The 25,392-nt window shown below is 50.6% G+C and overlaps 1 protein-coding gene and 1 non-coding gene across 12 annotated transcripts; both read right to left on the reverse strand.

Annotated features, from left to right (window-relative positions):
• Nucleotides 1–3,757: 3,757 nt before the first annotated feature.
• CCDC71 (coiled-coil domain containing 71) lies at nucleotides 3,758–12,273 on the reverse strand. 11 transcript variants are annotated; one of them, XM_039910188.1, is made up of 5 exons: nucleotides 12,218–12,273; nucleotides 11,368–11,463; nucleotides 9,404–9,684; nucleotides 7,916–8,125; nucleotides 3,758–5,375 (listed from the first exon to the last, which is right to left on the reverse strand). In XM_039910188.1, the coding sequence occupies exon 5, from the start codon at nucleotides 5,323–5,325 to the stop codon at nucleotides 4,159–4,161; it is 1,167 nt and encodes a 388-aa protein (XP_039766122.1). In that variant the 5' UTR covers nucleotides 5,326–5,375; nucleotides 7,916–8,125; nucleotides 9,404–9,684; nucleotides 11,368–11,463; nucleotides 12,218–12,273; the 3' UTR covers nucleotides 3,758–4,158. The 11 variants fall into 11 exon arrangements, with proteins under 11 accessions (XP_039766122.1, XP_039766124.1, XP_039766123.1 ...); XM_039910190.1 differs by having other exon boundaries at nucleotides 9,404–9,495; nucleotides 11,368–11,438; nucleotides 12,218–12,257; XM_039910189.1 differs by having other exon boundaries at nucleotides 11,368–11,438; nucleotides 12,218–12,257.
• An 11,714-nt stretch (nucleotides 12,274–23,987) lies between these two features.
• On the reverse strand, nucleotides 23,988–24,125 carry LOC114806967. The gene has a single exon (XR_003755020.1). It is a non-coding gene; the product is annotated as a small nucleolar RNA SNORA7 (small nucleolar RNA).
• Between the last annotated feature and the right edge of the window lie 1,267 nt (nucleotides 24,126–25,392).

Here is a 25,392-nt window from a genome sequence, read left to right on the forward strand (position 1 = left end):
CCTTTGCACTGCCAGGCCCCGGACAAGGGATAGGCAGAAAAACTAAGCCTCTGTCTACCACACAAAGGGATCGATCCCCTGTATTTAGCCGCCATGGCCAGAGGCATAGGAAGGAAGCTGCTCCGGGCATTTTGCTTAGCCCAGATTCCCTCGAGTCCTCCAGGAGACAAGAGACCACGCTGCAGGGCTTTTCTACAGCCTCTTTTCCCACACGACAAGAATAAATCAATCAGCTTTCATTAGAAGTTCCTCGCAGAGGAGCCAAAGCTCTTTAGTTCCATGAATTCTCAGAGCATCGCTCAGCTGGCAGGAGAGATCACCAATTAGTAGTCCTGTGGTGGAACAGCAGAAAGAAAACTAGGGTTTCTCAATGCCCGTTTCTTCTGCTCAGGAGTTGGTGATCTCTACCACTCTCAGGGTCATTAGTCAACCCTGCCCCTCCAGGAGAGGTCCAAATACAATAGGGGCAGCTGCAGGGAGGGGGGTGGGGAGGCTCCCCAAAAGGCGGGGAAGGCACCTCCCTCGGATCTCTTCAGCCCCACTCAGACGGCACCAGCAACAGGAAGAAATAGCCCAGGTCTCTAGTTCCTCTATTGTTCTCCAGTCAAGAGCAGCTGGGAGAGAACAGTAAGCAAGTCACTCCCACTATGGAAATGAGGCTCCTTTGTTCCCCGTCTAAAAAGGCTTCCCCTTTCAGAAAGCCCAGTCTTCGCCTGGTCAAGGGGGTGGCGCTACTCTTCCAGAGGTTCCCCAGATTATCTTTGGGTTGGAAACAAATCAATCCACAGGGAGGTAGCTTTGGGGTGGCAGAATGGAGGGAGCATGGGAAAGAGGACAGAATTGGAGGTGAGGTGTGTGTGTACGCGGGGAGGGAGGCTGAAGCACCATTTACTGAGGATGGCAGAATGGGAGTACCTGCTGGCATTCAGTCGCTGCCAGCCCATTTCATTGAGAAAAGAAGAGACATGGATGGCTCTGGTGGCTGTTAATTGAATAACACGAGTGTAGCCTTTTCACCGAGCAGCATAATTCCAAAATGTACAACGCTCAAGGAAGGTGCCACACACCTCATATTAAACATTAAATACCAATAGCTGAAGAAGCATTACATGAATCAATAAAAATTTCAAATCCATTTCCAGGGAAAAGGTAGTCTGGTGGTTGACACTTTTCCAAGCTTTGATACAAACCCACCAATCAATAGTATTTATTGAGCGCCTGTGTGCAGAGCACCGTACTAAGCGCTTGGGAGAGTACAATAGAAGTTAAAAACCACAATCCCTGCCCTCAAGGAGCTTACAATCTAACAGGGGTAGACAGACACAAAATAAATTACAGATAGGAGGAAAAAGGATAGAGCCTGGGGAGGGGACCCCAGGGTCTACAAACCAAGGAGCTAAGCACCCCCCCGCCACATAGGAAAGAATTGAGATGTGAATGGAAGGTGGAACAAATCCCTGTCTACTGCAAGTCTGGGCCAAGCTCAAACTGGAGTTATGGCTACAGCCCCCACAGCATAATAATAATAATAATAACTGTGGCATTTAAGCGCTATGTGCTAGGCACCCTCCTAAGCACTGGGGTACATACAAGATAATCCGGCTGGACACAATCCCTGTCCCACATAGGGCTCACAGTCTTAATCCCCATTTTACAGATGAGGGAACTGAAGCACAGAAGTTAAGTGACTTGGCCCAAGTCACACAGCAGACAAGTGCCGGAGCTGGGATTAGAACCCAGGTCCTTTGGACTTCGGGCCCATGCTCTGTCCACTAGGCCACCCTGCTTCCCAGCATCTGCAGGAAGCAGATTCTGGAGCAATGGCTTCCCACCCAAAGCAATGGGGCCTAAACCCCGCCAGAGTTCAGCCATGGCCCTTCGTTTGGAAAGAAAATTCCCTAAAAGCACCTATACTACTTCCCCCTCTGCTGCCTGGGGAAGCATATGCTCCCCAGCCCACTCGCCCCCGTCTCTTTCTCGAGCGCCACTGGCTGCTGAGAGCAGAGAGGGCAGGAGTGGGGAGTTGACCAAACCTGGGGCGAGTCTAGTTTGGAAAAAAACAACAAACAACTGGCAATGGCAAGCCACATTGTGGGGTTATTTGTGGGGTCAGTGGGACTGAACCATGAGCGAGCGAATTTGGGGGCACACACTGAATGCCTTAGATGGTGCCAGGTAAGCATGATTGCCAATTGTGGGACCGCTCTCACCAAATTTGCCTGTGTGTCTACCCTTGGAATACTCCTGGTATTGTATTCACTTGACTGCCAAAGTGATTAAGGTTCTCCCCCCACTTCTTGACACCACATTCTGATGACCCGGGTACCCTATGGCAGGCTTGTGGCAGGCTGAGCTAGAGTGCAGGTCTCCCAACCCCCTCAGGAAATAGCTGTCATTTGGATGAAGGAGCTATTCAAGAGGAAGCCCCCTCACCCTATTTTTATATACTTTACCTATTGGTTCCCGTCCCACTGAGCTCAGCTGGAGTGAGGAGAATTAGTAGCAAACTCTCCTAATGTTAACATCAGGTGGAATCCGCAAAATTTGAGTGGGCAGTTAGCTCCGCCTCATGGATACACAGGAACATCCCTCCCTGCCCCCCCAACCGCTTCCCCTCCCCGGGACAAACTCCCGAAGTCCAGAGAGGAAGGATGTTTGCTCAGCTGTTCAGGCAGCCTGTAGCATTCTCCAGAGAGGAGAGGGCATCCTGAGCCAGAAGAAGGGGACTGCATCCTTCGAATGCTCACCCGTCCCAAAGTAGCCCGGAAGTATGGAGATAGTTTGAAAAAGGCCGAAGAGGTCAACGCACTGATGTGCCCATGTCCTTCCAGTCCCCTAAGGCAGCCGAGGGTGCCTTAGAATGCAAGATCCTAGCAGGGAAAAGGCCACGCCTTTGTTCCATACAGAGTCCAGCCTTCGTTCCATATGGAGTCCAGGCACTTAGCAGGAGCCCCATCGAGAGCCCAGAGCTGGGGTTGGTCCATACATTGCGGAAAGATGAGAGAATGGCAGTTACCTCCCCAGAATGATTTGATCATTTGGAACGAGAAAGACTTGGAAGAGAGCTCATAGTTGAAACTGAGCAATCCCGGTGTTACTAAGAGGGGGCGATTTTAGGCTCCGTTGAAATTACAGTGTATTAAAAACCTCAAATCACTAGCCAGAACCTAGCAGATTGGACAGCTGAAGTGCTAACTAAGGACATCTAAGCCTCTCCGGCCCTGCCTTGTCCCTCCACTTCCTGAGAGCAAGAGATGTTGGGCCCTGCCTGTAGTGTAGCCAGAGGCAACCCCTTAAGAGACCCCAGGGATGGGGTCTGCACCCATCCTAAAGCACAAATGATCAGCACCCGCTCCACGGAGCGAGGCAGCAACATTTCTTGCCAAGGAGACCTGCTCCTGCTCTAGGGGTAGCAGGAGGTGCCTGGTCAGAGTACAAAGGGATGCACAACAGAAAGTAGGGTCAGGACCAATCTACCTATTCCCACTGAGTAACTGAAACAGGATGGGGCAACCCCCACGTGACAGCTCTAAAATAACCCTGGGCCCAGAACCTGGCCCAAAGATTAAGCTACCCAGCAGCCTGGAAGGGGGCGGGGCAGGGGCGGTGCAAATAAAGAAGAAATGCTGGACCTTGGCAACAAGAGGGACGGAGGGAGGAAGAGAGAGGGAGGGAGGGAGGGAATGGGCGGGAGACTCCATCCAAAGTGTGGGCTGCATGTGGGTGCGTAAAGTGTACAAAATTGGACCAAAACAAAAACAGTTAATGTGCAGCTTGAAGAACAAATCACAGTGTATCACATCATGAAGAGTTATGTGGTCTCCCAATTGCACGAGTGTATCCCTGCCATGTTAAGAAAAGCATAGCCAAGAGCGCCTCAAGTAAAGTCGGCACGCTGATGCTCCACTTTCTCCCAACTGAGATGTGGGGTCATTTCTCGGGGAGTTCTAAACATGGCTCTGGACCCATGCAATCCAATGCGGCACAGTGGCCAGACAGCGAACAACAGGAATGGAGCAAGCGGCCCAGAATCGTAGCTATCAATCCATCATCTACTGTCACCAGACACAAGAGAAGGAAAGTTGCTTTCATTCTCTCCGTGATCTGGCCATCTAGCTTGCACATATGAATTAAAATGCAAATGGCAAAAGAAGCGACTCAGGGCACGGGGTGAAATAACGGGTGAATTCTGATCACAGGGGAGAGATTAACCCTGAGGATCTTCTGGGCCCTTTGTCTCACTTCATCATCCGACGAGGTCTTATCCACTTTGATGATCCAAAATTTCAGAAGGTTCAAAGTGCTCTGCCCCAGCTCAGATTTAGTCAGGCAGGGAACTGACTTGGTTTTCTTCTTCGGCGGAGGTTCTTTAACCGCCTCGGCTCTCTTCCTTTTCCGAGCCCCCGTTTCCCGGGGGTCGTCGCTGCCGTCTCTCCAGTCGATTCTGCCAACGGGGACGTCTGGGGCTTTGCTTCTGGGGGCCTTGGATGGTGAACCTCCGCTGCAGCCCTGAGAGGAGCTACTGGAAATCCTACCATTCAGGATCCCTGACGCCTTGCAGGCATTGCTCTCCTGCAGGACCCGGCCACCAGGACTCCTCAGAAAGCCCTCCGCAAGCCTGGTTTTCTTAACTACATTCTGGGGCCCTTTAGCAGTCTTGCCCAGAGTTGACAGCCGGGGAGCCCCCGAGGCCTTAACCAGTTTAAGGTCAGCGTTGGCAATGCCAAGATGTCCTGGATTGTATTTGGATTCTAAACAGTTGGCTGTTGACTTTAAAGGAACCAAGGTCTCCAGGACCACGGAGACTCTCATGGCCGGGTAGACCCCAGGATACGTGTTGGCAGGGAAACTTGCCGTGGCCGTCTTCGAGGTGTCCGATTCAGTCTGCTTCAGCGAGTTCAACAGAAGGTTGGGGGAACTGGTTTTGGACGTCGGCGAAGGGGGGACTTTCGAGGAACTCACGGAGACCGCCCCAGGGACAGCCAACATTTCCGCCATCGCTGCCACCGGGGTCCCGGAGGGAGCATCGGGAGGCGCCGACAGCCCAGCAGCTGCTCGGGAAGTATTCCGGGCAGGCTCCTTTGTCTGCTCGGGAGTGTCTGCTGTACAGGAACTGTATCCGTACACATCCTTACTCCCCAAGACTGTCGGCTGGTAGCCTTCCTCCCTGAGACCTTGGAGAAAGGCCACTAGCTGTGTCTCTGTATCTGCCAGGTTCTTGGACATGGGGTTGAAGACCCGGAGAGCTTCCTCCAGTGCTTTCTGGCCTGCAGAAGAGATTCTGGACCAGGAATGGACAGCTTTTTCCTCCCCATTAATATTCATGGCATTAGGCTAGGGAACTTCCCACAGGCTTCAAAACCAGCACTTGACACCTGAAGGCAAAAAAGAGGAAGACCCATTAAAGGACAGAAGCACACTAATCGATCAGGCTCAAACTGTAAATACTGCTTCGGTAGTCTGGTGGCTTTTCCGGGCAATCTGTTCGCAGAGGCTGTAAGGAAGTACTTTGCAGGGAGGTGCAGGTCACTACAGAGTTGCTCTTGGGTTCAGAGATGACACTGCCGCCGACAGGGTGAATCGAGAGGATCTCTCTGCACGCTTTGCTGGGGTGAGCCTTGCTGAAACACCGATGGTGGAGAGGGGAACAGTGGGTCCTACTGCCAACAGGCCAGGCAGGGTACGGAGTTGTTTTCGTGACAGTGGTGATCTTTACACCAAGCCATCTGCCCGCCCTCACTTCCTGGTTCCCCTCTACTCAGCAGCATGCCGTGTAAGATGGCTAGAAGGGGGGAAGGGCTGCAGTCTGTGGTCACGGAAAAGTATCTCCCCGAGACCTAACAGGAGCAGGTATCACTGAGCCCTCACCACGGGTGCTGACGCCAGGGGAGCGACTGCCCCCTTGAAGTCAGCACAGGGCTGAGAAATGGAAAGGGACCAGAGGCAGAGCCAAAATGGCAGGGGGGTATTTTGTTTGTCTTTTTGGGGGATGAGGGAGGTGTTTGTGTGTGGGGGGGTGCTCCAATGATATTTGCCAAACAGGTACTGTGTGTCAAACACCCCGTACTGAGTGCTGGGGTAGCTAGAGGATAATCGGGTCGGACACAGTCCCCATTCCTCATCAGACCTTTTGCCCTTTGCCAGCAAGAGGATAAAGAAGAGGTTGTTGTCAACACCACTTCTGGGGTCTTAACCTCTGCCAGGCATCAGGAGCGCCTCGTGTCCCCACCCCAAGGCCCCGGGAGGAAGAGCTGTTGGCTTGCCTCACCCCAGACAGCCTCAGGGACCCACCGGGGAAGGGACGGATGTCAGAGCTCTGCTGCTGTGGAGGGAGGTGCGGGCACCCCATGGGCCACACAAGTGCTGCTGCTTTGGGGCCAGGATCCGTGGCCTCACAGATCACGGCCGCTGCTGCCAGATACAGCCTAGCTCCACTGCCAAAGCTGGGAACCCTGGCCCAGGAGCGGTAGTGTTGGTGAGGCCCTGTGAGGTGCCCACGCCCAAGTCCCTGACTCCAGTGGATGCTCCAGATAGCCCGGGCAGGTGAGGCAAGCAGTTTTCTCTTTGACAAGAGGAACTGCTCATGTCTAGCCTCAGTGAGAACCTGGAAAGAGGTGGCAGTGAAGGAATAGCAGCAGAAGCAGTGGTACTAATGAGAACCTTTTCCTTGTCTCTCTATTGCTCCCCTTCCCTCCTCTGCCTCCCTCCCTTTTTAATACTAATAATAATGGCATTTGTTAAGTCCTTACTATGTGCCAAGTACCGTTCGAAGCACTGGGTAGATACAAGGTAAACAGGTTGTCCCATGTGGGGCTCAGAGTCTTAATCCCCATTTAACAGATGAGGTAACTGAGGCACAGAGGAGTTAAGTGGCTTGCCCGAGGTCACACAGCAGACAAGTGGCAGAGTCGGGATTAGAACCCCCCCCCCCCCGACGACTCCCAAGCCACGCTGGCACTAAGCCCCGCTGACAGTCCCTATTATTTATTCCTTCACACCCCGCCCCCGCTCCCCGAACTCCCTAACTCTTCCCCCTCTCCCTTCTCCTTCCCCTCAAGGCCAAGTTCAGCCCCAAGCTCAAAATGAAAAGCCGGCACCTCTGGGCCTCACCCATTTCATAAATCACCTTTGGGGACCATAGTCAGAGTGAGAGAGTGCAAGTCAGGATGGTCTCTTTCACTTTCCTGTGAAATCCGGGGGAAAAACACACAGAAGAAATGGGAAAAAAACCCCAAAAAACAAAAAACAGCGGTAGCTACCACAACTACAACCACAAAAATACAGCTGTTCTGGACACAAATAGGTCGAAGTCAGACACATGGCAGGGGCATCACCACACATCAGATGCAGGCTTGGGGAGTTGTTTCAGGGCCCATTTCTACCTCGGGGCAGATTTTGGAAGGCCCGATGCCAGCAACTGTCTGATGGCGGAGCGGCCTTTTGCTCTGATGGGCAAAGACCTCCGCAAAACAAGGGATATCCAGCATCTGCTTCCGTGAGCTCGCCCCCAAGGCCCAACTTCACCCAGAGCTGTGTGAGCAACTCCATACCTGACCAGCCCATGTGCTTCAAATGACACCATCCTTCTAGGCGACTGTCCCACAGAAACCCAGCAAGGAGTATGACACGGAAGCGATAGCTTCCTGTAGACTGTAAGCTCCTTGTGGGAGGGCATTGTGTTGACCAACTCTGTCATACTGTACTTCCCCAAACATTTAGTACAGTGCTCTGCACACAATAAATGCTCAATAAATACCACTGATCGAATATAGCAGAGTGAAGAAAAATAATCCTGAAACCATAAAAAACTTAAAAAATCAGGAAGCCAGGAGCAGGGGAACCCTCCTTCCCCCAGAAGTCCACTTTTTTGGGGTCAGACCAGTGGAAAAACACATAAAAAAGAGAAATGGCTTACCCTGCTCACTGTCCTTCTGCTGGTTGGGTCCGGTTTGAACACTATTGTTGAGTCACACTCTCATTACTGACGTACAAAGCACTGACAGTTTGAAGGGGTTCGGTAATGGAAGTGGCAGTTGTAGACAGTGAAAGATTGGGAAAGAAAGAAAGCCAAAAAAAACAAAAACAAAAAAACCACAAACAAATCAAAAAAACCCCAGCATTGGACCTGAAAGAAAAAGAAAAACTGTAAGTGTAAGTCACTTACTGGCCTCTGAATGCTTTTTCCAGGAGAAATCCGGGGCTCGAGGCTCTTCAAGAGACTCATTTGATATGAGCCTAGGAGGTTGAAGCTCAGGCAGCAGCGTCCAACAGAAACATCTATTATTTGCTAAGAGTAGAGAGGGCAATTTTTCAAGGACAGATTAAAAAGGAATGTCTTCTGGCAAAGCCGAGTTTTAAATAGATTAAAGGCCAACGGAGCATTCTACCATCCCCTGGGACCGACACACCTGAAGGACTGCAACTCTGAACTGAAAATGTGGTGTCTTTGTAACCACAGCCTGTCACTCCAAACACCAATCAACTGGTGCCCACTTTTTCCACAGTGCCTAGGCACCCAGGCTCACACTCACAAAAGCTTACAAATTCTCATTTGTTGCTTTCCTCCTGGATTTTTTTTTTTTTAGTATTAGGCTTTTTGGGGGAAAGTGTTCTTCCAGGCATCCTCATCAATCAGTCCTTAGGTGCCATGGAGTTTGTTCATGCCATGAGACAGGTTCTAGGGTAGACCCCAGCCTGGGATGGAAACTTCTGGCCCGGTCCAGCCCATCCAAATTCTGGCCCCTGCCCAGTCTGAGTGGTCCTCTGTAGCGGTAGCGGTATTTTCTCAAAGCCCACTTGGTGCTATGCATTCCGCTAGGCACTTGGGAAGTACAGAATAAAGAAGTGACATGATCCCTGCCCACTAGGAGCTCGCACTCTAACACGGGGACGGGAGTGGGGTGGAGACAAACATTTGCAGTAGAGGTGTCAAAATAAATGAGTATATATACACACACACAAAGTGCTGAGGATGGGTAGATCATCTGAATCCCGTCTGCTTCGGAGTCAGCCCAGATGTGAGCCAAGGTTGAGCTGGGAAGAGGCCTGGGCCTCCCTGCCGTGCAGGCCCAGTTTTCCCTGGCTTGCCAGAACCTGTAGATCCAGCAGCCAGGGGGCTTAAGCACACGTGTGTGAAGCCACGACACAGGGGGCCAGTAGCACTCCTAGAACTGAAGCCTGGGCTGGTTACAGTCTAGCAGCACTTTAGGCACCCTTGGGCGGCCAAACCGGGACAAAACTGGCCGGGTCGGGCTTTGTTCCTACCTCACAGGCTTCGGACCTGTGGAATAAGCATAGGCCACGCCAGGGCGTATATCATAGTTGATGGGGAAGGACTTTCAGAAAGGCCTGGAGGACTCCAAATAGAAAGAAATGGATCCCAAAGTGACACTGATATCATTACCTTGGCAAAGGGCCCCTTGGCAGGTGAAAACCGGCAGAGGCACATCCGAGAGCTTCTTTTTGAAATTCCCCGCCACTTCTGGACTCATACACCTAAATTACACACAATTAACTCCATCCGCTCTACAAAAACGGGGAGGTCGGCATCACAGAAAGCTCATTCCTTCTAGGGATGCTGGCAGTAGAGGTCAGAAGAAGAAGAAAAAAAGTTCCTAATCGCTCCCCACTGTCAAGCTCTTTCTTCTGCGGACCTAACTTTAAGGTCACAGCTCTGCTGAATAACTGAGAAATAGAGACCAAAGTCAACGCCTTCTGCAACCATCGTCCACCCCTAGTTAAAATGCAAACTATGGGATCATCTGTCACCTCTGCCGCTTTCAGCTATAGGACGAGGGGGGCAGTCTGGAACTAGATCCCACAAAGCTCAAAGTCAGTCTTGGGGGGCTGGGGCAGAAAAGGTCCTGGGACTCTCTGGGCCAAATCTCCCATCTTTCAAACAGCACACGCAACTATACCCAATAATAATAATAATAATGATGTTGGCACTTCTTAAGTGCTTACTATGTGCAAAGTACTGTTCTAAGCGCTGGGCAGGGGGACACAAGGTGATCAGGTTGTCCCACGTGGGGCTCACAGTTTTTAAATCCCCGTTTTACAGATGAGGTAACTGAGGCACAGAGAAGTGAAGTGACTTGCCTAAAGTCACACAGCTGGCTAGCGGCGGAGCAGAATTTGAACCCTTGACCTCTGACTCCCAAGCCCAGGCTCATTCCACTGAACCACGCTGCTTCGACACTGCCAGGGATGTTTTTAGCCAGGAAAAGCAGCAGCAGGACAGAAGGGGATTATCAAGCTTGGAACGGCAGGACCCCACAGCTGTCAGGAGGGACCCAGGACAGTTTTGCCCCTTTGGGTCCATTGTTAAAGTGGCCCTAGGCTTAATGAGTGGTGGTTACCCGGTTTAGAACCTCCAGCGGTTAGGAGCACCGGTGAAGTCTGATTTTACCCACGGATCACTTCTGGGCCCCTGAAATGATTTGTGTGGCCTTGATGTCTAGAGTCAGAGACTTTTTTTGGGGGGGGGGGGGGGGGTCAGAAATGTGAAAAATTCCCAACTGGGTACAGCCTCCTCCCTAGTGCAAACTGGAGCTGCTACTTCTTTTAAAGAATCTAAAAGGATTAGATCCATTGCTAAAAGGATCTGATGGCAGGATTTGTAAGGCAGAGATCCCCTGCCTCTCTCCTCATGTACATATACATGCCTCTTCAGCTCACGTATAAAAGTAAAACCCAGAGGGAGCTATAGTTAGCAAGATAATCGACACTAGTAAATAATTCCCAAATGAAAGCTCATTAGCAAGAGAGCAGACATAAATCAAGATCCCTTGTGGGACAATGGGCATCTTTCTAAGTATTACTCCCCATACACATAAACTGAAAGAGGAATTACCTGTCTCTCTCTCTCTCTCTCACACACACACACCCACTCCCACTCTCTCTCCCTCTCCCTCCTTAATACAAACGGAGTCAAGGACTCAATTTGAAAAACTCCTTCTGAAGTATTCCCCAGAGCAACTGTCATCTGTTTAGAAGCATTCCTTTATGCCTCAATGTTTGGCAGGTTGGAGCCGGGAGCTATCCCTTCACCACCCCATTAAACCACAGCAATCTTTTTAAATGTAACTTTGGACCTTTATTTCATTTTGGGGTAAATGAATAAGCTCAGAGAGTCCCACAGCTCATAGAAAAAGACCTGCGGGGTAAACGCAGGCTAATTGTGATCGGCAAATCACATCAGGCTTCTGAGCCAAACCCTCACCCCTGCCCGGCAGATAATAAGTACAGTGAGTTATGTCGGATGGGGCGTGTTTTGTTTTGTCAACCTCGGCCCGGGCCTCGGCACAGTCCCAGGGAAAAAAAAAAAAAAATCAAGGTTGAGCCCTGAGGTCAGTAATTTATACTCACCTGAAACGGGCTACTTAGCTTCGGTACTGGCTCTCTGCAGGCCCCGCACCACTTCCTCACACACGGGCTCTCTACCAAGACACGTTTCGCGTTTCACTGTCATACGAAAACCGGGACAATAATACGGGCTAGGTCTAGCGAGACCCACCGAATTACCGGGGAGGCAAGTTTAAGGCCGATTCGGTCTAAGGGGGAAGGCTGGCACCGTCCCTATACATCTGGCGAGGGAAACCTCCTTCCCTCCGAAGCTCATCTTCGCTCCAGAAGAAGTGTTCTCTCCGAGGCGGCGGTGATCCCCAAAGGCTACTGAGCCGGGGGCTCGCGTTACGGGATGCGAGAGGCATCGAAGCCCGAGCCCGTGTTGCGGAATCAGCTCCGACGGGACGTCAGTGGAGAGGACCGGCAGGGTGGGAGAAGTTGGGGATTACGGTCTGGGACGGGAGAAGGCGAAACGAGAGGGCGACGGGAGGGCACCGGGAGGGGAGATGGCCCGGGGGACGCTCCCTCGAGGGGCGGGGAGGCTGCAGAACCCTTCGGGCGGTCCGCCCGGCGGGGGAAGCGGGACGGATGCTCTAGGGAGAGAGGAGGAGAGAGAGAGAGCGCCAAAAAGGCCGGGGCCATCGGAGGCCCCGGGAACGTCGAGAGGCCCCGGGGGCCACTGATCCCGGCGGGGAGGGAGGGAGGCTGGGAGGGAGCCAAAGAGGGAGGAGCACTGCGCTGCCACAGGCTCCACCCCTCAGATCTCCGCTTCCCGCGGCGGGGCAGAATTAGACGGAGTCCGGGCCCTGGGGCGGGGGCGGGGCGGCGCCCCCTCCGAACGGCCCCACCCGGCTGGGGGCCCCCAACCTACCAGCCGCGGCGGGAGCCAGGACAAGTCTCTGCGCCGCCTCCGCCGCTCCAACATGGCCGCCCCGCTGAGGCCCGGAAGTGCCGCCTCACTTCCGCTTCCGCCCCTTTTCCCTCCCTCTTTCGCCGCTCCTCGGCGCCCCGCCCTAAGCCCTTCTCGACACCATGAGCGTCACCGCTCGGGAGTGGGCCTTCGCCCGCCCTCCGGCCCTCTCATGGCAGCGTGACTCAGTGGCAAGATCCCGGGCTTGGGAGTCAGAGGTCATGGGTTCGAATCCCGGCTCTGCCACTCGGCAGCTGTGCGACTTTGGGCAAGTCACTTCTCTGGGCCTCAGTTCCCTCAGCTGGAAAATGGGGATGAAGACTGGGAGCCTCACGTGGGGCAACCTGATGGCCCTGTATCTACCCCAGTGCTTAGAACAGTGCGCCACACATAGTAAGAGCTTAACAAATACCAACATCATCATTATTATTATTATGGTTTCCTCCCCGGCTCTTGCTGCCCAGTCGCTCTCCCCTTTCACTCGAAATCGCGGTGAACTCACCCCCCGTGGCCACCCCGCCTGCCGGACGACGCCCTCTTCTCCTGGGTCCAACCTGCCTACCTTGCGCTACTCCCTTCAGGTCTCAGGTTGTCCGGGACCCCTGGATGCCTCCCACGGATGGTCTCTATCTGTTGCCGAAGTGTACGCTCCAAGCGCTTAGTACAGTGAGTGCTCAATAAATACAATTGAACAAATGAATGATTCCCTCCCCCGATCCTCTCTCATCTGCCCTAAACCCTCTTTTGGAATCTTCGGTGACCCGTCACATTCCTCTCTAGGCTCCCTCGCGTTTTAAACACTTCTCCTCTTCTCTTTACCCCCCTCAGCAGAAGACTCGGGCACCCGAGTGACACTCCGCTGAGGCGACACGGGCGACCCTGACTGATTCTGAGTTTCCACCTCTTCGACCCTCTGACGTACTCTCTCTTCCATCCACGGAAATAGTCACGGGTACGGGGCTACAGATGAATATCGTACATTCAGCACTGGGGGTGGGTTTCGCCGAGTGGCCCGTGCCAGATGCCACCTGCAGAAGACAGCGGGATCTCAAACGAGTTGGTAGCGATACCGCACCATCCGTGCACTCCCCCCCCCCCCACCTCCTTCACCGTGACTCGGCTTCGGTCGGAGCGATTCGACTGCCGGAGTGGAATCCGTAGCCACTGAGCCAAGTTTCTAAATAGTAACGCCTGTTGACCTTCTTTTTCTCCTTCAGCCATTTTCGGTGGGCGGTAGGAGAAATCTAATCTCTCAGAGATCTAACCCTCCAACTCTGCCCCGGTTCTCCTCTGAAACCAGGTTTTCCCCACCCCAAACTCCAGCCCTCTCTCAAACACACTTGACAAGCTAAGTAAGGGCTGAAAATAGGAGTGGGGCCAATTGGCTCGGGCTTGAGCTCGATAGACCTTTCCTAAAGTTAGGCCAGGGTTACCTGCTTTTGAAACGGGGCCAGGGCAAGGAAGACAAACTGAGGGACACTCCCAGCCTAGCACGGAATCTGTGTCAGAACACAGGTTAGCACAGTCGGTTGTCAAAACAGATTAAGATCAGGATTTTCTGGTTCTTGGGCTTGAATTTAGCCCACTGAATCCATCACAGTGTCCTTTTTATCTCCCTCCCATCTAGCACTGGCAAATATCAGAAAATTCTTATATCCCTCTCGACTCTAAGCTCATCGTAGGCAGGGGATAGATCTACCAACTCTCTTATACTCTCCCAACCAAGTACAGAGTAAGCACTTAGATACCATTGATCAGAATCCTCATACAAACATTTTCCTCATCCTTATGTCCAACCCACTGGGAAGTTTTGCTTCATCACCCCAGAGAGGACTATTTCTGTATCCTATGTCTCATCTCTTCTGCTGAGATGGTCAAATGATAACTAATAGCTGGGATACTAATAGTAAAGGCTAGAACTGACCCTTAGCAAGAGAGCTGAGTCCGCATCTCCCTCCATGACCCCTCCTATTTTCTCCTCAAAATTAACCTCACGCTACTGCCTTCTTACTTTTGCTTTTCTTTATGTCTTCCCTAGGGGATTCCACCCCAGGAACTCTCCTTCCGATCCCCCTTGTCTGGTTTTCCCTGCCTGTGGCCGCCATGACCTCACCTCCCCCATCCCCCTCCTCCTCCTATCTTCAACTCACCTATCCGACAGCCATCAGAAATCAAAAGGCTGAGCATTCCCCAGGGCACAGCCAAATGCTGGATCCACTCAATTAATTACACACAGCTGGTGAGCCCCAGAGGCACCAGGGACTCCAAGCACAGCAGACAGAACACATGACAGCAATTCCCAGAGCTGAATTAGGCAGCCAGTAAGGAAAATGTTTTACTGAATCCACAGGATCCATCGGCACGATGCTCCTGACGTGACACTGATAATAATAATAATGTTGGTATTTGTTAAGTGCTTACTATGTGCAGAGCACTGTTCTAAGTGCTGGGGTAGATACAGGGTAATCAGGATGTCCTACGTGAGGCTCACAGTTAATCCCCATTTTACAGATGAGGGAACTGAGGCACAGAGAAGTGAAGTGACTTGCCCACAGTCACACAGCTGACAAGTGGCAGAGCCGGGATTCGAACCCATGAACTCTGACTCCCAAGGCATATGTTCATTTGCCTTTTCCTTCTGGGTTGAAACATCTGTAGCCAATAGACAAGCAGCATGGCCTGGTGAGATGAGTTTGGGCCTAGGAGTCAGACCACCTGGGTTCTAATCCCAGATCTGCCACTTGCCTGCTGTCTGATTTGGGGCAAGCCACTTCACAGCTCTGTGCCTCAGGTTTCCTCATATGAATAATTGGGATTCGATAACTGTTCTCCCTGCCCCTCACACTGTGAATGTCATGTGGGACAGGGATTGTGTCTGACCTAACTGTCTGGTATTTACCCCGGCACTTAGTACAGTATTTGACAATCAATCAATGGTATATATCGAGTGCTTACTGCGGGTAAAGCACTGCTTGGGAAAATACAGTACAACAATTGGTTGATACGTTCCCTGCCCATAAGGAGCTTACAGTCTACAGGTGGGGACAGACAGTAAAATAAATTATGGATATAAACCTGAAGGCTTAAGGAATACCATTATTATTCTTATTATTATCAATTATTATTATCATCATATCACTGTTTTCCCTGGTCCTTCTTTCACATCATCTGCTCGCTGTTCGTTTCAACAGCCAGGAGGCCAGAGAACTCCAAGACTAGTAGGCCCTACCCCCCAATTGGCCAGTCAATCAGTGGTATTTATTGAGTGCTTAATGAGCACACAGCACTTTACTAAATGCTCGAGAGAACAGTACAGTACAACAGAGTTAGTGGACACGATCCCTACCCTCAAGTAGCTCCATGAACAGACCAGTGATAGTACACAGTATCATTTATTAATTCCATTACTATGTACTGTAGTCATGCTGGGGAAAAATACAATGAAAATTAGCATAGTCCCTCTTTTCAAGACACACAATCTAAAATAGGAGAGAAAAATATCCAACTCAAAAATTACCAAAGATGGCCCGAGTTGATGGTAATAAGAAAATCAGAAAGAGTTCAGTTCAGACAGTCAATGATAATAATAACTGTGGCGTTTGTTAAGCGCTTACTGTGTGCCAGGCACTGTACTGAGCTTTGGGGTGGATACAAAAAAATCAGGTTGGACACCATCCCTGTCCCATGTAGGGCTCATAATCTCAATCCCCATTTTACAGATGGGGTAACTGAGGCCCAGAGAAGTGAAGTGACTTGTTTAAGGTCACACAGCAGACAAGTGGCGGGATGGGATTAGAACCCATGACCTTCTGACTCCCAGGCCCATGCTCTATCCACTACACCATGCTGCTTCTCAACAAATACCATCATCATCTTGAGCAGGGAACATGGCTGAGTGTGCTATGGTGAACTCCCTCATGTCCTTAGCACAGTGCCCTGCACCTAAGAAGTGCTCAATAAATACCATTGTTCAACTGATTGATTGATTCTACCCCAAAAGGGGTCCTGGTTGAGTGGCTGAATGGCTGATCAACCCCACTTAGCTGGGAGCTGAGGGGAAGGGGAAGGAAGGGGAAAGAGTGCCTAAATTCAGGACCTCTAACCCTACAGCTGGCTCCAAATGGAACCAGGCTCCAGAGGGGCCTACATGGTGCCACTGCATTAGCTGGAAACTCCACTCGTGCACTTAATAATAATAATTACAGTATTCATTAAGCACTTACTATGTGCCAGGCACTGTGCTAAGTTTGTCTCTCAGTCCTTGAAGACTCTGGTGATCACCTTTGTCCTCATTACAGGATTCCAATGTGTTGCACTCGGACCAGAAAATCCCAGCTTTCATTCATTCATTCATTCATTAATTCAATCGTATTTATTGAACGCTTACTTTATACAGAGCACTGTACTAAACGCTTGGAATGTACAATTTGGCAACAGATAGAGACAATCCCTACTCAACCACGGGCTCACAGTCTAAAGGGGGGAGACAGACAACAAAACAAAACCAGCAGTCAGGCATCAATACCATCAAGATAAATAGAATCATAGATACATACGCATCGTTAATACAATAGAGTAATAAATATGTACAAATATGCATAAATGCTGTGGGGAGGGGTAGGGGATAGAGCAGAGGGAGGGAGTAGGGGGAATGGGGAGGGGAGGAGGGGCAGAGGGAAAGGGAGGGCTCAGTCTGGGAAGGCCTCCTGGAGGAGGTGAGCTCTCAGTAGGGCTTTGAAGAGGGGAAGAGAGTTAGTTTGGCGGATGTGAGGAGGGAGGGCATTCCACGTCAGCGGTAGGGCGTGGGCCAGAGGTCGACGGCGGGACAGGGGAGAACGAGGCACCGTGAGGAGGTTGGCGGCAGAGGAGAGAAGTGTACGGGGTGGGCTGTAGGAGGAGAGAAGGGAGGTGAGGAAGGAGGGGGTGAGGTGATGGAGAGCTCTAAAGCCAAGAGTGAGGAGTTTCTGTTTCATGCGAAGGTTGATGGGCAACCACTGAAGGTTTTTGAGGAGGGGGGTGACACACCCAGAGCGTTTCTGTAGAAAGATAATCTGGGCAACGGAATGAAGCATAGACTAGAGCGGGGAGAGGCAGGAGGATGGGAGATCAGAGAGGAGGCTGATGCAATAATCCAGTCAGGATATGATGAGAGCTCGTACCAGTAAGGTAGCAGTTTGGATGGAGAGGAAAGGGCGGATCTTGGCGATGTTGTGAAGGTGAGACCGGCAGGTCTTGGTGACAATAACTGTTAAAATTGTACTTCTGTCACTCACCGTGTTGCATAGGGCAGATCCCTCCATTTCCCTCTCTGAGTCTTCCCCGCCCAGTTCTAGGGAACCCACTCTAGGGAGGAGTACTGAGCTAATGACAGGTGCATTTGAGACCAAAGTTATTTTACCTGCCCTGGCTTAATTTTTCAAATAACTCTGAGAAAAAAGACCTGGGTTTAAATAGAAGTCCTGCTCCAGGGAGGAGGAGCCAGGAGTGAGTCATCTAATCTGGGTCTGCACTGCAGGGAGAAGGGGAGTCTCCCCAAATTTGAAAAATAATTGCAGAGTGAGGATGTTCTCCATACCCTTTCTGGAGAATAATAATCATACTAGTAATAGTGGTATTTGTTAAGTAGTTAACTACATGCCAAACCCTGTACTAAACTCTGGGATAGGGACAAAATAAGCAGATCAGATACAGTCCCAGTCCCTGTCCTACAGCCTAAGGGGGAGGGAGAACAGGCAGCTCGTCTCCATTTTTACAGATGGGGAAACCGAGGCCCAGATAATGATGATGATGTCCATAACTGAGCTCCTTATCTTCCCTCCCAAGCCCTGTCCTCTTCCTGACTTCCCTATCACTGTGGATGGTACGACCATCCTTCCCGTCTCTCAAGCCCACAACCGTGGTGTCATCCTTGACTCGGCTCTCTCATTCACCCCATACATCCAATCCGTGTCACCGAGACCTGCCGGTCTCACCTTTGTAATATCGCCAAGATCCGCCCTTTCCTCTCCACCCAAACGGCTATTTTACTGGTACAGGCTCTCATAATATCCTGGCTGGATTATTGTGTCAGCCTTCTCTCTGCTCTTCCTTCCTCCTGTCTCTCCCCGCTCCAGTCTATTCTTCATTCCGCTGCCCGGTTCATCTTGTTGCAGAAACGCTCTGAGCATGTCACTCCCCTTCTTAAAAAGCTCCAGTGGTTGCCTATCAACCTCTGCACAAAACAAAACCTTCTCACTGTAGGCTTCAAGGCTCTCCAGCACCTTACCCCCTCCTAACTCTCCTCCCTTCTCTCTTTCTACTGCCCACCCCGTAGGCTCCGCTCCTCTGCTGCCCACCTCCTCACCGTCCCCTGTTCTCACCTATCCCGCCGTCGACCCCTGGCCCACATCCTCCCGCTGTCCCGGAATGCCCTGCCTCCTCACCTCCGCCAAACTAACTCTCTTCCCCTCTTCAAAGCCCTACTGAGAGCTCACCTCCTCCAAGAGGCCTTCCCAGACTGAGCTTCCCCCTTTCCCTCTGCTCCCTCTGCTGCCTTTCTGCCCCCCCATCTCCCCTCAGCTAAGTCCCCTTTCCCCCCCTTTCCCTCTGCTCCTCCCCCTCTCCCTTCCCCTCCCTTCAGCACTGTGCTCATCCTCTCATTTGTATATATTTTTATTACCCTATTTTGTTAATGAGATGTACATCCCCTTGATTCTATTTATTGCTATTGTTTTTGTCTGTCTCCCTGGATTAGACTGTAAACCTGTCAATGGACAGGGATTGTCTCTATCTGTTGCAGAACTGTACATTCCAAGCACTTAGTACAGTGCTCTGCACATAGTAAGCGCTCAATAAATACTATTGAATGAATGCTGATGATGGTATTTGTCAAGTACTTCTTAGTACAGTGCTCTGCACACAGTAAGCTCTCAATAAATGCGGTTGAATAAATGAGTGAAGACTACGTACCAGGCACTGTACTAAGCACTGGGGTGGATACAAGCAAATCGAGTTGGACACAGTCCCTGCCCCACGTGGGGCTCACAGTCTCAACCCCCATTTTACAGATGAGGTAACTGAGGCTCGGGGAAATGAAATGACCTGCCCAAGGTCACACAGCAGGCAAGTGACAGAGCCGGGATTAGGGCCCAGGTCTCCTGACTAGCTATGCTGCTTCTCACGGAAAGCCTGGGTTCCCAGATATCTCTTCTGCTTCACAGATCCCCCCAGCTATCTGGGGGCAACAGAGTGTCTAAGGTCTTCTATTAACAAGCACAGTATCACAGCAGAATGAGAAACTCAGTTTAGGAGAGAGTGACTCTCTGGGCATAGGTCAGTGTCTGTTGCACAGCTGATGCCTGGGGTCTGCTCGTCTGCTCTGCCTTCTTCCTCTCTGACTCAAGGAGGAGGCTTTGGTTCACCGCTGTGAGAGAGACTGTGAAGACCCAGGCGTAGGGTTTAGGGCTGAGCCCTTTCTGAGTGGCGACTTGGTTTCTGTAACACATTCTGATCATTGGCTCAAGTGATGAATAATACCAGGAATTTGTATGGCACTTTCATTTTTCCCAAAATGCTTTGACATTAATTATCTTGTTTTGTCACTTCTCTAATACCGACTTACCCATTGTGCCTCGATCTCATCTATCTCGTAGCCGATCCCTTGCCCATGTCCTCCCCCTGGCCTGGAACTTCCTCCCCCTCCACATCCTACTAACCACCACTCTCCCCACCTTCAAAATCCTCCTAAAATCACATCGGTCAATCAATCGTATTTATTGAGCCCCTACTGTGTGCAGAGCACTGTACTAAGAGCTTGAGAGAGTACGATATAAAAAAGTTGGTTAGAAATGTTCCCTGTCCACAACGAGCTTCAGTCTAGCGGACATCTCCAGGAAACCTTCCCTGGCTAATTTCTAAGAGTAATAGTATTGATTAAGTACTTACCATGTGTACAGCACTGTCCTAAGCTTTGCACAGAGGAGGCCCTCCAAAATTTCTACTATTTATTGAGCACTTACTGCTTGTAGAGCACTTTGCTAAGCACTTAGGGGAGAGAGATTCAAGCCTCCTTGTTGCCCCTGGGGTCCAAGGTGGCCCCGCAGTGCAGAGAAGGGGCTCCCACCTGCTGACTCTGCCCCTCCCTTCCTCTCCTCTCCTCCCTGCTTGTCTGCGGCACCCACTGAGGGCCTGAGCTGCCACCGCCGCTTTGGGGCGCCTCATGGGGTTAGGCAGGGGTCTCCCCGTGTCCGCATGCAGCGCCTCCCACCCACCCATCCACCGCCAGTCCCGGGGACTGGCATCAGCGGCCCAGGACCACCGCCCCCTTCCCCTCGCACACCCCAACATCGAAGGTGTCCCGGTGCATCCCCTAGCTCCAGCCCCAGAGTGCAGCCTGCCGTGGCTCCTAAAGCTCCCTGCTCTATCACAGCTTGGGATGGACCCTACCGCCCCGTGTTCCCCCAGCACCTTGGGAGAAGCATGGCCCGGTGACTAGAGCACGGGCCTGGGAGTCAGAAGGACCTGCGTTCTAATCCCGGCTCCGCCACGTGTCTGCTGGTTGACCCTGGGCAAGTCGCTTCCCTTCTCTAGGCCTCAGTTACCTCATCTGTGAAATGGGGATTAAGACTGGGAGCCCTATGTGGGACAGGGACTGTGTCCAACCCAATTAACCTGTGTCTACCCCAGTGCTTAGTACAGTGCCTGGCACATAGTAAACGCTTAAGAAATACCATTACAAAAAAAAAAATCCAGCCCAACCCTACGCATGCAACTCAGTTCTCCAGGCTTGCCCTGCACTAGCAGGAAGGACACCAGAAGTGGCGGCAGGAACTTCAGCATCCCATACCACCAGCCCGCCAAGCTACACTGCTGAGAACCCCCTTCTGGCTCATAATAGTAACCTTTATTAGTAACAATAATAATAACTCTGGTATTTTGAAGTGTTTGCTATGTACTGTCCTACACCATACTAGGTGTTGGAGTAGATACCAGATAATCAGGTTGGACACAGTCCCAGTCCTACAAGGGGTTGTCAGTCTCAGTAATGATGATGGTATTCGTTAGAGAAGCAGCATGGCTCAGTGGAAAGAGCGCGGGCTTGGGAGTCAGAGGTCATGGGTTCTAATCCCAGCTCTGCCGCTAGTCAGCTGTGTGACCTTGGGCAAGTCACTTCACTTCTCTGTGCCTCAGTTACCTCATCTGTCAAATGAGGATTAAAACTGGGAGCCTCACGTGAGACAACCTGCTCACCTTGTATCCCCCAGGGCTTAGAACAGCGCTTTGCACATAGTAAGCCCTTAACAAAAACCACAATTTTATTTATTTAAGTGCTTACTAGGTGCCACTTAACAAATACCACCATTATTATTATTACTATTATTGTCTATCTTCACTTCTCTGTGCCTCAGTTCCCTCATCTGTAAAATGGGGATGAACACTGTGAGCCCCACATGGGACAACCTGATTCCCCTGTGTCTACCCCAGCGCTTAGAACAGTGCTCTGCACATAGTAAGTGCTTAACAAATACCAACATTATTATTATTATTATCTCACACTGGCTCACAATCTAGCATAAGACAACAACAACAACACAGCAGGCCAGTGGCAGAGCTGGGACTAGGATCTGGAATTCCTGTTTCCCAGTCCCCTGCTCTTTCTGCTAGACCACACTGTCTCTCTTCTACATATCTATTTTTCTTCTTGTTTCTTTTTTTAATGGTATTTGTTAATCAATCATTGCATTTATTGAGAGCTTACTGTGTGCAGAGCACTGTACTAAGAACTCGGGAGAGAGTACAATATAACAGTGTAACAGAGTCGGTAGACCCATTCCCTGCCCACAATGATCTTACAGTCTAGAGGGGGAAACAGACATTAATATAAATAAATAAATTAGGGATACGCGCATAATGTGCTGTAGGGCTGAGGGAGAGGTGAATAAAGGGAGGAAATTGGAGTGACACAGAAGCGAGTGGGAGAAGGGGAAATGAGGGCTTTGTCAGGGAAGGTCTCTTGGAGGAGATGTGCTTTCAATAAGGCTTTGAAAGTGGGGAAATTAATTGTCTGTCGGCTATGAAGAGGGAGGGCGTTCCAAGCCAGGGGCAGGATGTGGGCGAGAGGTCAGCGGTGAGATAGACAATAATAGTAATAATAATAATGGTGGTATTTGTTAAGTGCTTACTTTGTGCCAAGCACTATTCTAAGCACTGGAGTAGATACAAGGTAATCCGGTTGTCCCACTTGGGGCTTATGGTTTTAATCCCCATTTTACAGATGAGGTAACTGAGGCCCAGAGAAGTGAAGTGACTTGCCCAAAGTCACACAGCTGACAGGTGGCAGAGCCGGGATTAGCACCCACGACCTCTGGCCCCCAAGCCCGGGCTCTTTCCGCTAAGCCACGCTGCTTCTTGAATCGACAAAATAGAGGTACAATGAGTAGGTTGGCATTAGAGGAGCAAAATGCGCAGGCTGGTTTGAAGTAGGAGAGCAGTGAGATGAGGTAGGAAGGGGAAAGGTAATTGAGTGTTTTCTATGTTCCAGACACTGTACTAAGCACTGGGGTAGGTACAAGATAGGTTGGATACAGTCTCTAGACTCATTTTACAGATGAAGTAAGGCACAGAGAAGTTAAGTGACTTGCCCAAGGTCACGCAGCAGATATCTGGCCCAGTGGGAATTAGAGCGCAGATATTGAGTCCCAGACCCGTGCTCTTTCCACTAGTAATTGTGGTATTTGTTAAGCACTTACTATGTGCCAGGCACCGTACTAAGCGCTGGGGTGGAAACAAGCAAATGGAGTTGGACATAGTTCCTGGCCCACGTGGGGCTCATAGTCTCAATCCCCATGAGGCACAGAGAAGTGAAGTGATTTGCCCAAGGTCATTCAGCAGGTGAGTGGCGGAGCAGGGATTAGAACCTATGACCTTCTGATTCCCAGGTCTGTGCACTATCCACTCCACCATGCTATGTCTCCAAGGTCACGCTGCTTGTCCTTCACTACTGTGAAAGCTCCCCGTGGACAGGGATCATGTCTACCGATTCTTTTGAACTCGCCCAAGCATTTAGTACTGTGTTCTGCACACAGGAAAGGCACTCAATAAATACCTTTGACTGACTGATTAAGGGGTAACTTTCTTCACTCATATGAAGGGCTCTTAGGGGGCGGATGCTGACCAATTGTTCTCCATGTCCACAGAAAGTTTTTTATGGTATTTGTTAAGTACTTACTATGTGCTAGGTGCTATACTAAGCACTGGGGTAGATACACGCTAATCAGGTTGGACACGGTCCCTGTCCTACATGGGGCTTGCAGTCTTACTTCCCATTTTACAGATGAAGTAACTGAGGCATAGAGAAATAAAGTGACTTGCCCAAGGTCACTCGGCAGACAAGTGGCCAGAGCAGGGATTAGAACCCAGGTCCTCCTGACTCCCAAGCCTGTGCTCTATCCACTGGGCCACACTGCTTCTTAAGTTGAGTGAAAGGAAAAGGGCTTAAATTAAAACCAGAGTTATTTTGATTGTCTTGTCATGTCTTATGCCGTGGAGTCGTTTCCGACCCTCAGAGACACCACGGACGCATCTCTCCCAGAACGCCCCGCTGTCCATCTGCAATCGTTCTGGTAGTGGATCCATAGAGTTTCTTGGTAAAAATCCGGAAGCGGTATACCATTGCCACCTTCTGCATGGTAAACTTGAGTCTCCGCCCTCGACTCTCTCCCATGCCGCTGCTGCCCAGCACGGGTGAGTTTCAACTTGTCGCAGATTGCCTTCCACTCGCTAGCCACTGGCCAAGCTAGGAACGGAATGGGTAGGCCTCTGCTTGACTCTCCCTCCCGTAGCCGAGACTGGTAGAGGACTGGAAACTCTCCGGGTGCAATCCTGAGAAGGGTAAGTTTGGAGTAGGCCCGGTCTTTTCTCTTCTGTCTGTAAATTATTTTATGCCTGCCTCCCCCATAAGACTGTAAGCTCCTTGAGGGCAGAGATCATATCTTCTTAATCAATCTATAGTATTCATTGAGCACCTAGATGCAAAGCAGTCAATCAGTGGTCTGTACTGAGTACTTAATGTGCAGAGCTTATCAATCAGTCAAACAGTTGATAGTACTGAGCACTTCCTATGAGCAGAGCACTGTACTAAGCTCCTGGGAGAGTACAACAACACAGCCCAGGCCCTTAAGGAATTTACCATCTAGAAGGAGAAGCTGGCACTAAATATATTATAGATAGGAAGAAGAAGTCAGAAAGAAACGGGGGGATATATATGTACATGAGTTGGTGGCTAAGTAATGAGGTATGTTAGGTATGACTGAGAGCACTTATGAGATTTGGTGACCAGGAAGTGATGAAGTGGCAGTTGAGCAGAGAAGATAAGGTGGGAAGATTAAAAGTTAAGTGAGGAAGTTCCCCTGAAGGAAATGTGATTTCAGAAAGGCTTTTTTTAGTCAGGGAACGCTGTGAATCTTCTGATATGAAGAGGGAAGGAATTCCAGGCAGGGGGATGGAAATGAGTAAGATGTCTAACATTCATTCACTCATTCATTCAATAGTATTTATTGAGCGCTTACTATGTGCAGAGCACTGTACTAAGCGCTTGGAATGTCACTATCATGCTCTCCAAAGCACTTAGTATATTGCTCTGCATAGAGTAGGCACTCAGTGAATACTGACTGATTGAGAAGGCGAGTTCCCTGCCCAATTCCTGCCCTTCTTGCATTTGTGGTTCCAGCTCCTGGCCTTTCTCAAGCTCCTTGACTGGAAAGGAAAGGCTAAAAAGTCTAAAAGGCACCCCAAAGGCAGGTTCTGCTCAATCTCCACTCCGCCCCATTGCTGCCTCCAATTCCTTAGCCTTGGAAGCCCTGCATCTCTGACTAGAGATCACAGAGTCCAGCTCCCAAAGTAAGGCTAGACAACCCTTGCTCTCAAGTGCACAGGCTAGATAGCTGGGTCTCCTGAGATTAATCCAGGATTATACTCCCTCCTAGACATGGTTTAGGACTGGTGCTTTCAGTTCACAGCCCCACTGATTCACTCTCCACAGCTGACCTCCTTGCCTCCCGTCTCTCGCCACTCCTGTCCACTCTGCTGCCTGGATCATTTTTCTACAATAATGTTCAGTTCACGCCTCCTCACTCCTGAAGAACCTCCAGTGGTTGCCC

Source organism: Ornithorhynchus anatinus, chromosome X1 (assembly GCF_004115215.2).
Source record: "Ornithorhynchus anatinus isolate Pmale09 chromosome X1, mOrnAna1.pri.v4, whole genome shotgun sequence".
In the NCBI taxonomy this organism is placed as follows: Eukaryota; Metazoa; Chordata; class Mammalia; order Monotremata; family Ornithorhynchidae; genus Ornithorhynchus; species Ornithorhynchus anatinus.

Excerpts from the sequence above, each read along its gene's own strand:
- CCDC71 (XM_039910188.1), bottom strand. The coding sequence starts at position 5,325 with ATGAATATTAATGGGGAGGAAAAAGCTGTCCATTCCTGGTCCAGAATC.